This window comes from Amborella trichopoda, chromosome 4 (genome assembly GCF_054954075.1).
Source record: "Amborella trichopoda isolate Santa Cruz 75 chromosome 4, AtrichopodaSantaCruz75HAP2 v2.0, whole genome shotgun sequence".
Taxonomy (NCBI): Eukaryota; Viridiplantae; Streptophyta; class Magnoliopsida; order Amborellales; family Amborellaceae; genus Amborella; species Amborella trichopoda.
The window spans coordinates 57097857-57110187 of record NC_142339.1 but is presented as its reverse complement, the minus strand read 5'-3'; the positions used below and the strand labels follow the sequence as shown (position 1 = coordinate 57110187).

The following is a 12331-nucleotide window of genomic DNA, read 5'->3' as shown; positions in this document are numbered from 1 at the left end:
AATATTTTAAAAGATGTCTTGAGGCATAAAATTTGTAGAATTTATTTCTTATAAGTCCTTGAGCTAATTTAAATCAGTTTTTTTTAGGCAAAGCAAATCTAAAATAACATATTTTTTCTAAAAGCCATCCCAAACTTCTAGAGAGAGAGAAGGCTTTATAGAGGTAAGAGGTTATCGAGAGGAGAAAAAGAGATGCTTGAAAAAATATAGGAGGAGAGAGAGGTGTTTGGAAAAACATGAAAGGAAAGAGATTGAGAGACATAAGAAGAGAGAAAAAGAGAGAAGTTTAGGTATACAAGTGAAGAGAGAGAAATATTGAGTTTAGAAAGAGCGTCTTTCTCACATTTATTTAGGTTAAAAAATAGGTTTAAAGTGTTAAAAGATATTTTTTGAAATCTTGGATTTATCAAAAAATGAAATCTAAAAATAAGGGGCATAGAGATATTTTCCTAAAAAATTATGTAGTATTTACACAGAAGAAATAACCTCCTTGTATTTTTTAATTTTTTTGGACTTTACCTTGATCTGATGTTACGAACATTGAACCGCTTGATAATTTTTATTTTTTAATATTCATAAGTCATCCAATGCGAAAAAGTGGAATGAGACAATTTGTAGGGCAGTCTGATGTTTCTGCTTGTATTAAGTATTTTTTTCTCCTCTCTCTCCTCTATCGTTTCTTAACTCCTCTATCGTTTCTTAGCTCCTCTTTCTTTTTTGTTTTTGGTTGTTTAAGTCATTTTTGTGTTATGTGTGGTGGTATGTTGTAGAAGTAATGTATGGATTGTGTGTGTAAAGGAAAGTACGGAATAAGACCATTTATCTTTGGTACAAGGTGAGACATTTATCTTGACCATTGGATGTGAAATTGGGTGGCTGCAATTATTCCACTGACCAAGCGAAAACTTCAAAAGAAATTTTTTTGAACTTTGTGACACATCCAAGCTATCAAACTTCACATCAGATGGCTGCAAGTAATTGTAACCACCTTATGTTAAAGGTAAATGGTCTCATTGTATACAATCTTATAAATTAATGAATAAATAGACCATTTATTTTTTGTATATAAAGGTCACAATCATTTTCATTCATTAGATATCTAATTGAATGGCTTGGAATGGATTATAAAGTTTGAGATTTTTTTTTTTTTTTAATTTGTGTCTATTCAATGATACCTTTACAACTACCTATTTTGAATTTTAAGAGATAAGAATGATTGTAACCTCCATTATCAGACAATCACTTATTCACAAACCTCGTGTGGGACTAATAGTTCTCATTTTTCATCTCATGAAAAACCATTTTTGCTCCACTTAGATTTAACCCCTTCTAGAGGAATTTTAGTGATAGGTTTTATACATCAATGGACATCTCGAAATGCGAAACATTGACAAATGATGATTACAGGTGATGACATAGGCAGTATTTTGACACCATTATCTACAACATCAACTTCTGATTGGTTGAACTCGTCGTCAATTGCTTGACATTTGAATGTACAAATTGAACTGAAGATCTTCCATCATTACCTGTAACGAGGGTGACAATCTCGTCAACGGTACTAAGAACAACAACAACTTCTAATTGGCCACGATCATCGCCCAATGTCGAGTTTCAAGATGAACAAACGGTGACATGATACAATCATTATTACTTCGCAACCAATGTTGTCGGCAGCGTCGACTATTATGCTACCAACGTTAGGCCGATGATCTCAAACTAAAGAAACTCCAAATCTTGCCAACTCGTCATGCACCTGGCATACCACCGCCCAAATTCACGTCAACTGTAAAATCAAAGGTGGCATGTTACACATCTTGTGATTATAACGGGGTAACAAGACTACCATTATTATTGACGGGGCACCAATTGCTGTATTTGACGACCCTGATTCCCCTTCCCTCGAATCAAAGGGGAGAACTGTACGCCCAAACTCTATCGTACCAAACCTAAACCCTTGGGCCCCAAAGAGCCACGTCTAACTCGCCCGAACCAAAACCATCGCATACCTATACTCCGATAAATTCATTCACCCACACCCATCCTGCTCGACAAACCCTTGAAAGCTTGAGAGAAATCGCACCTATGTGCTAACTCCGAATAGGCACTGATTCCGGACACCATGCCTGGGGGCACGGTCTGAAGTACGCTCCAACTTCCTTTTATCAATTATTCATTTTCGGCTCTAAGTCTAAAATCATCTTCAAAACCTCCCCCTTTTGACCCCGATTTCTAAACCTTCTTTCGGACTTTCAGTTCAATCGTGTCAAGAGCCAGCTTTGTCGGCAATTCAAGCAAGAGAGGATCTTGTAGCAATCGTTCGCCCAAATTGTAATTTGATGGGACCTATCCCCCTACCGATCCCATCTCTGACGAGTTTACGATCAAAAACCAAGCGGGGGTATAGTCCCCTTTTGAAATTTTTGAGTATAAACAATAGTATACAATCCCTTTTCTTTTGGAGTGTTCTCATTAAATGATGTTTTGCATGAAATTATTCCCCCATATTTAATAATTAGTACATTATATTACATATGTAATTTAAAAGTTGAGTTGATACGAGTGATCCAAAATGCTGGCCATGCTTAAGCCCTAATGGTACCGCTCGCCCTGAGCCCGTGCCACAACTCCTAAAGTATTTTTAGGGCATAGGCCCACAGCCCAATTTGGCCCGACCTGTTGATCTAAGTTTCCAACTGCTAAACTTCGCACTAGTTTGGAGCCTATTTTCACTGCTCTTTGCCCTAATTTTCACCACAAGAGCACATGTTGAATACAAATGCCTTGAAAGTAGCAGAGTTTGGTTTAGAAATTTGGAGCTAAGATAAAAAGGAAGCATAAATTTGATATTCACCATTTGAGACACATTCTTTGATCAACAAAGATGAATTCTTTCTCGATTCAACGTTCCCCTGTCTAAGCCTTTGGATTAAACAGGGTAAAGTCTCTTTTAGAGCAAACCATTATCTTCTCCATTTAGCCTCTACAATCTCAAGTTTCCAGCCATCAATCTCTTGAGACTAGCTGAAGAACTGCTGCAGGAAATTTTTGGCTTAGCAATCTGAGTTCACGGTTATCGATTTTCAGATGTCTAAATATTTGCTTATTGAGAATCTCCCTACTTGATGCCTTAATTCTTCATGAGCCATGCTTCATCTGTTTTTTTAAGAGAAGGTTAACAAAGCCATGCTTCATCTGTCAGGGTTTGCAATCTGAGTTGACCGTTATCGATTTTCAGCTGTGTAAACATTTGCTTATTGAGAAATGTTCCCTACTTAATGCCTTATTTCATCATGAGCCATGCTTCATCTGTTTTTTTAAGAGAAGTTAACAAAGCCATGCTTCATCTGTCAGGGTTAATTTGTTGATCTTCATAGATAAACTGAATAAGTATGGAGTTTTCCTCAAGCACCATATTTGGGAGCCATCCACAGCTTGAATGCGACCTCATGCAGGAACCTGTCTGCAAGTATGACCAGATTCCCCCCGCGCTGCATGGTATGATCCAGAAAAACAACATGAGGGGACACAAATACTCTAGTCTGAATTTTCATCCCCCCTAAGATTACATAGCACAAGAGAGAGAGAGGGAGGGAGGGAGGGAGGGAGGGAGGCAGGGATAGAGGGAGAGAGAGAGCATTTGATGGAATGTACATCAGCCATGTGCTTGAAGGAAAAACATATTATGAAAAGTCAAGTTCTAAGAAATACATCAAAATTTGGGTCAAAATAAATAAATCTAAGCTATGGGAATTCAGAGGTAGGTGAATGTTGCATGATATTGGAAAAGGAAACTGGACAACTCTATAACACAAGCCATCATATAATACACAAATCATTACTTCAAAGAAGGAGCATGAACTATATGATATGCAGACAATGTATGATGTAAAATGTATTGTACTAAATTCATTACATTAGCTACTGCAATTTACAAACAGTACGGGTGTTAGGGAGGGCAATGAGGTACCACGACTGATTTAATATTTGACACTCAAGACATGTAGCACCATCATTACATACTAATTTCTCGATTAGATATTAGGTGTATACTTGTACAAATTTTTTTTAGTTCCTCTTTTTGGCTAATTTTTATCATATTACTTCACCAGTCAAAAATGTTACATGTAAGTCCATCATGATTCCTGATAGCTCCACAAGTTGTTGGTCATGTTCCTATTAGCCTCGTCCAATTTCTTTCCAAAATTTTAATGCAAGAATGAACATCTAACACTTGATGTGCATGCATTTGTGCATTTTCCTCGCTCTTAGCCACTCTCAGCTTTCCATTCAGTGTATTAGGAGGCCATCTGGATTGCATGAATGCATGATAAGTCAGAATTCAAACAATCCATCACATGCAGAAATTCATTATTTCTAACATAAGATTACCAAAACTTTTTACTCACCTTTGCCAATGAATTGTTTAAGAAACTAGTAACTTACATGTTCTATTGAAGATGGCCTATTATTTTATGGGTGTGATTTCCATAAGGTTGCAACCTTAAACAATCAAATTAAGGTGCACCTCCAAACTTTGTCATGAGATATAATTTTAGTGTCAAAAATTCTTAGGATGGTCTAGATAATGTGTTATAAGATGGACTATTTTTAGAACTTAAACTCACTTTTTTTTCCATATCTACACATCTCGATTTCAAAATGATCAATTAGATGTTTTTCCAACATCAAAACAACATTTTTCAAAGGATTTTAGAGGTGCACCTTAATTCTACATTTTAACGTGTCAACCTTATATAGACTTTTTCCTTCTCTTATTGTGGAGGGATATGGTTGGCCTCTAATTTATAAAAGTAAACTGGATGACATTGCTCATTGAAATGGGAGCCTTTTCTAATTTCTTAAATGCTACCCAATTTTGAAAAGAAAAAAGAGAAATTGTTTCTGCAAATCATATTAGTCCAAGAAAATACGGTAATCAATCTACCTCAAATTGTAGAGATGTAAGGTATTGGGAGGGAAAAAGGACGTCCCTGCTGCATGAATAGATGATGATCGAGGTTGTAGAAAAGAGGGGCGTGGTATGAGAGGATAGAATTGATAAAGAAAATTCGTCCCCTTTCTACAACCACGCACGCGACCATCAAAACATTTCATAACCTAAGGATTTAGGTTTGGAGAACTCATGTTTAATTATGTAACATGTGTCGAGAGAGAGAGAGAGTCATTCCCTTAGGACTTTCAGACAAAAGAACTTCAAGAACAGATAAACTCATGCTCACTCATTCTATCTATACACATATCTATATATATATGGAAAAAGCTGGGCTTAGCCCACTAGCTCGTATAAGCATATGAGCCCAACGGCCCAGATTGAATCTAGACCAATCTGACGATCACAGATGTCCGGTAGTGTTTGAATTTTATTTTATTTTCTGTAAAATCCAAATTACTTAAAATTTTAGGCGTGTATTCATCAAAAATAGGTGAATCTTCGAAAAATATCAAAAAAATATTTTACATGAAATAAATTGACCAAAATACCCTCGAAAAGTTTTGGGGGGTATTTTGATCATTTTGTTTTTTACGAATAAATTTTTATTTTTATTTTTTATTAGGTGCCCTTGATGAGAAGAACACACACTCCAAATTTCAAGTAATTTGGATTTGTAGAAAATAAAATAAAATTCAAGCACTATCGGACATCCTTGATCGTCAGATCGGCCCAGATTCAATCTGAGCCGTTGGGCTCATATGTTCATATGAGCTAGTGGGCTAACCCCAGCTTTTTCCTATATATATATATATATATATATATATATATATATATATATATATATATATATATTTATAGGAAGCATCTACAAAACGCCTATAGGTGAAGTTCTACAGTACTTCACATGGTCACAGTTGTCTGGTAGTATTTGGGTTTTTATAATTATTGTACTAATTAGATTTATCTAAAATTTGGGGCATGTGCACATATGATTAAGTCACACCCAAATAAAATATTAAAAAAATAATAGACATAAGCTGAATAATGAAATTACCCCTGATACTTTATAGGGGCATTTTGAATAATTTGTATCATTCAAAATACTTGTTTTATATTTTATTCATGTGCATCTCACTAAGGTGTACACATCTACAAAATTTCAGATCATTATGATTTGAAAAAAATAAATTAAAATTCAAACACTATCAAACATCTGTGACCATGAGATAAACTTTGAACGGTGATAAAGCTGTAGGTGTTCACCTATAGGAATTTTGTAGTGTTTTCCATATATATATATACACACACACATGCAAGCACATATATTCATGAATGCATACATAACAAGCAAACATACGTACATGAATATCCAGATTATGAGTCAAGCAGAGAGTCATGATCATCACGAACATGACAATTAAGAGTTACCAAAAGTAAAATATCGGGGCAGGAATTCTTCAAAAAAAAAAATCGCTACAGGAATACCAACGACACATGTTCACACATAAATATGAAAAGAGTCACACTTTACAGAGATTCTGTTGAGACAAACAATTTTTCCAATTTGGCATATGGCTTTCCAAGTATGTCACTAATTAGTCATTCACTTGGAGCTAAGTGTGTCCTACTGCAAGTCTAAAAATAATTTGTTCAGCATGTGTCCCTAACATGATTTCGAAATGTGGACACGAACAAAAAACGTGATAAGGTTTATGATCGAAAGCAAGACAATGTGATGAATCCAGCAAATTAATTGTTAGGGGTCAATCCGAAATTTTATCATGCAGGAGTATTTTATTAATTTAATAATGAGATACTACTTTTTATCATTAATACAAGGGTTTTCAAGTAAATTTGGTCATAGAAAAGGTTTAAAAAGGTATTGTTGGAATAGGCACAATTAGAGTAGGCTCTAGAAGGGTAAGCTTTTAGTCATTCCAAATGCCTTATCCTATTCAACCACTTTAGTGAGGACTCTAGAGCTGAGATTAAGGATTCTTATGGATTAGGGGCATCTAGAGAAGCGCCAACTAGTGTAGAGGTATCTCTTTCGGGATTCAATTCCTCTACAGCTCTATATAAATGCATGAGTTCCCGACCATATACACAATGGGAAAGGTCACAGTTTTAAAGATGTAAAGCCTAGGGTTCGCAGACTAGAAGTCTAAAATAACGTGCAATGGAGTATGTCAGTAGAACTCAAAGAAGCCTTAGACATTTGAGACTACATAAGGCCATGACAGAGTTTATTTATTTAGGAAATTTAAGGCGAAAATCTTCAGCTGTAGTAGGGTGTTTTTCTTCAACTATAGGTTTTCTCCATGTCTCCTTGTTGTACAGAATTTTTTACCTTTTGGCAAATGGTCATTTCTAGAATCTGCATCTTGATAAAATTATTGGCACCTTTGTCACATGCACTATAAATTATGGTGGTCATTAACTCCAGTTTTGTTCCAATTATAAGACATCCGGTTCATATGAGGGAATTTCCCAAAACAAAATGACTTGGCCTACCCTATTTCATAAATCTTAGTTTTGAATAATATAATCTGAGACAGATTTCCTACAAACTCTATAGGAAATGTGAGAATTATGTTTCATCATATTTGATAGTTGACACTCAAAATTAGAGCAGAATGGCGGGCCAGAATTCGTATAGCCGACCCCAATTAGTTGGGAAGAGGCTTTGATGATGATTATATTTAATAATCTAAAACATATGCCCAAATTGAAGCCTTTTATTTCTAAATGAACCCCAGAATTGTGAGAATGGGTCATCAAATATGCCTACTTTCACTGTATCAACTTGAGCTCATTTGCAATATTTCCATGTCCAAAAGAAAAAATCTCATAGTAACAAGCTAGACAAAATGTTAACCTTCGTTCAAATAAATAGATAAATAAATGACAAACTAGTGCAAATTTCAGTTGCCATGGACAAAACATCTTTGAACCAGAGGGATCATGCCAGGGTCCAATCATTTATCAAAGAAGAAACAAGACTGAGAAATGGTTCTGTAAAAAATCAGTAGAAAAGGGAAATCAAGCCATTCCATCCACGGTAAGAGTAAAAACAGGGCACATTCCATTTCTCAGGAACATTAACTACAATATCCACAAGATTCTTGAAGCCAAATAATCACAACTCCCCATAGCATACAAATTAGAACTAAATGAAGCATGTACCTCCTTAAATTCTTGAAATGAGAACAGACGAGCCATATCCTTCCTGGTAACAGCCTCCTGCCACTGCGCTACTAGCATTGGATGATGATGCCTGGAAAGACCATAGCATTACCAAAGGCAAAACAAAACTTTTTTGTTATTTAGAGAAAGGTTATATTTACCCAAAAAAAGGTCATGATAATGAGAAAACCAAGGTTAAGCTCTAAAGGATTCATACCTTATGCCATTTAATATGCGACCTCCTTTCATGGTGTAACTTTGGCAAGGACGAAGCAATGAAAGATTGGGGTGCATCTCCTTTAGGGCAAGTGAATTCAAGGAACTAGAATCTCCGTTTAGGAGAGGAGACCCATAACTTAATACAAGAGACAAGTGTAAATGAGAAGCAATGGGTGATCCAGGTTCAGCAATATGCGTTATCTCACCAACCAATTTATTGAGCCATTCAAGCTCGTCATTGAGATTTTCCTTCTTGATGGTTGCTGTACCAGCTCTTCTCACATGCAAAAGCACCAAATCATATTCACTTGTTTCTGCTACCTTCCTATCTTCAAGCCCTAGCAACATTAACAATCTAGCTGCAGAAGACAAAGAGCTAGGAATATTTTCAGATTGGAGATTGTCTGAACCAATCTTCATCAACTCATCAAAATCTTTTACATTGAATCCGAGTTTTGTTCCAAAAGATTGGGTGGTCGCACAATTTGTAAATAAGGTAGCTCGCATACCCATAAACCTACCAAAGGATGTGAGATCACAGAGTTCTATTAGCATTTCAAGAAGTATAGAGAAGTATTCTTTGGCACTGCAGTTTACCTTTCTGATATTGTTGGTACAGGGAACTGTTTAAGAAAGTCAACACTGGGATTTATAAAATCATCATCCTTTATCTGGAAATCCAAGAAAGACCACTATTTAAGACTTACATTTATGCATTACACAGTCAGGATTTAATGAAGAAAACGAATCTCATTTACATAAATGCCAACCTTTACCCAAGCATTTCCTTACATTATAGATGTCATACACATCCAGCAGCTGTGCTAGATCTCTAATTACTCTATCATCCTCGCTTTCTGCAAACCAATAACAATACTGCTCAAAATCGCTTGGTGTGGGGATGAAATTACTAATTTCTATAACCTAATCAATAAAGTGCAATTACATAAATTACCCATTGACCCATATGATGGGACTAATGCCTGAAGTGAAAACATGTTTCCAACTGAAGTCAAAATTTATAGTTATACCAGTTTTAGTTCCAATGAAACAGAATAAATAAAGCTGTAGATAATGATGACATCTATTAGAAGCAGATCGGAAGAGCTCTGCCAATTTGCTTCCAGTCTTAAACTTTCAAGTCAAAGGTATATGCTTCATGAAGTTGAAATGGTTTTTACCACCAATGCCTCATTCCACTTTATCAGTATATCTTTTGCCACACTATAATACAATGAGACATTCAGAATAATCGCAAGCACTTGAAGGAACACATGATCCAGCATATGTCCTCTGTTGAAAAGGGATCAACAATGGCAGCATGAAATAGAAGCCATCTACGTCATATAAAATAGGCCAAATTCCTTGATAGCATTCTGCATGCCTTCATGAACACAACAAAATCGCATATGAAACCTATCATCCTAATAAAGTTGCACGTTATGCAGCTGGTTCCGCATTTCATGTAAAGCAAACAGTCTTTGTGCTTCTTCTCTCTCTTAGAACACAAAGAATTCATGACAGAACTTACGGGAAAAGGCTCAGAAGCGTTGATGATCAGAAACAAATTAATCATATCCATTTAAAACTAGTTTTAAGCCTTCATCTCAACCAATTACTTTTATAGTAAACCTACTCACTGCAATCATCAGTTTCATGCCAATAACACAAAACAAAATGAAGACTGGCATCCAGATCAGTTTATATCCAATAAGCCTGCTTTATAGGAATGCATACTGTATCTCACTGCAATATGGATGAGAAATTCTGAAATGAAAAATAAAGTACCATTACTGTGCATAAATGTGATGCCACCAGAGCATATCGGAACAAGTCATTACAGGAGCTTGGAAGCATTCCAGTGTCAGTAACAAAACTTACGTTCATATGTTTACACACCGAAACATTTCAAAAGATACAGTTCCTGAGTCTAATTCCAAAGGAAGTTCAGCAAGAGTAACATTTTTTTCTTTGAAGAAAGTTCAGTAAGAATAACATTTTTTGCAATAATACATAGCAATGACTTCGTCGACGATGAAATTCAACTTTAAGTAAATAAATGGTCCAAATTTAGCATAGCAAAAACAAAATGTAGTTCCAATTAATTTCAAATACAAGAGAACTTTGCAAAAGCCCTAGAAGCTTGTCATTTCTTGTTCAAATATCATTACTCTTTAACCCTAAAGATTCCATCACATTAAATAGGATGAATATTAAGAAGTTTTCCGATCTCGATGTCCCCATATTTCTAAATTTTGTTTGGATTGTATACAAACTACCAGAAACAAACAAGCTAAAGATTCTGCAAGCACTTAAACCCCCAAAGTATTCCATGAGATAATAAGAACTATATCACGATAACACCTATTTCTTTATTCAATTATTACTGTGATCCCACAACCAGATGCATGGCCAAGAAATTCCATCAGTTTCTGGTTATATGTTTTTCCTTCTTTATAAGATTTTGTTTCAACATCTTCACTGAGATTTGAACCCAAAGACAACATCTTTACCACAAGGTTTCACCATTAGATTTCCATCTTGAAATTAAAGCCATCTTGGAAGCCAAGATTAACACAACAATCCAATAATAATGTAAACCATTGCCGGATATCAATGCAAAATTAAGACAGCAGACCTTGTGGCAAGGAGTTTTCCTCATTTGCTTCTTTAACCAAGAGCATAAAAACTATGGGCTCCAAAATATAAAGAAAGTGAGTCAATTTTTATGTATGATGAAAATCAATAAATTTGCACTGAATGTGTGTGAGTGTGTTCAACAAATAGAAATCAGAGCATGGAAATTGAAAATTAGAGATCCACAAGGGTTTCCACTTAAATTCTCTCTCTCTCATAGAGAAACTAGGAAACACAGATTATGTTTTTCTGTCCCTCTCTCTCTCTCATCCATAGAGAAACTAGGAAACACAGATTATGTTTTTCTGTCCCTTTTGTTTCCACAAAACACTGAATTGAATGAAAAGACAACTCCCACCAAAATTTAACTTTTTGATAGAATGTAGCATAGCTAAATCTAGAAACAATATGATCTGAATAAATTTGGATCAAATGCAATGTATTCCAAAATTTCAAAGAATTAACCAAAAAAAATGACAACTAGAAACCCCATACTGCTCTTTGATGATAATATATCATCTTACTATAAGGATTCATTCATCACATGTTATTTCTTTCTAAAAGCAAGAACCTCAAGTGACCCATTTTTCTTTTGATAAAACAACCACCTTCTCACTTCCTCTTTTAAATACAAGCATAACAAACCACAATCTATCAAGTACTTCTGAACCATAATTAGCTACTTATGCATTTCGAAACCTTTTTTGGGATGAGCTTCATTTTAAAACTCAACAACACTAACTAGTTACAGTTAGTAGCAAAGATAGAAAGACAATAAGGGGGAGAGAGAGATACCTGTTGGTGGAGGATCTCTTAGTGCGAGAAAGCCACAGGAGGCACGAGAAGCGAGAGAGTGAATGTGGGAATGAGAAGGAGAGAGAAAGGGCATGAGTCCATCTCCGTATAAAATCAATCCTCTGCTTGGCTTATCTGCCATTTTCGCTTTCTCTCTCTAGAAATCGCCCAAAACCCTGTTCGGAAGTGAGAGAATAAAGCAGAGAACGAGCAGAAATGAAGAAATAGATGGTAAACGAGAAGGATGAGAGAAGAAAAAGAAAGGGATGCACACGAAAGCGAATCAGCATACCCCCTTTTCCCTTCATTTACCGTTTTGAGGTCCCCAATATTCCTAAATCCTAACCGTTAGATGTCGAATTGGGAAGACAAAGGGGTGCATAAAAAATTTAAAAAATTTATTTTTTTAATTAAAAAAAGTTTGTAACCTAAAAAATTTAACTAAATAAAAGTGTTTCGATGCCAAAAAAAATCTTCAAATTGATATTGTCGACCTCAATATGTATGGACATGAAACACAAATGAATTTTAAATTTT

General features: G+C 35.4%; 1 protein-coding gene across 3 annotated transcripts; it reads right to left on the bottom strand.

The window, feature by feature from the left end:
- Positions 1–2870: 2870 nt before the first annotated feature.
- Positions 2871–12074, bottom strand: LOC18422404 (rhomboid family protein). Of its 3 annotated transcripts, XM_088865936.1 has the most exons (7): positions 11795–12074; positions 11001–11051; positions 9155–9219; positions 8960–9033; positions 8361–8879; positions 8144–8234; positions 2871–3491 (listed from the first exon to the last, which is right to left on the bottom strand). In XM_088865936.1, the coding sequence occupies exons 1-7, from the start codon at positions 11934–11936 to the stop codon at positions 3405–3407; spliced, it is 1029 nt and encodes a 342-aa protein (XP_088722062.1). In that variant the 5' UTR covers positions 11937–12074; the 3' UTR covers positions 2871–3404. The 3 variants fall into 3 exon arrangements, with proteins under 3 accessions (XP_088722062.1, XP_088722063.1, XP_088722064.1); XM_088865937.1 differs by lacking the exon at positions 11001–11051; XM_088865938.1 differs by lacking the exons at positions 9155–9219; positions 11001–11051; positions 11795–12074 and having other exon boundaries at positions 8361–8721.
- Positions 12075–12331: the final 257 nt, after the last annotated feature.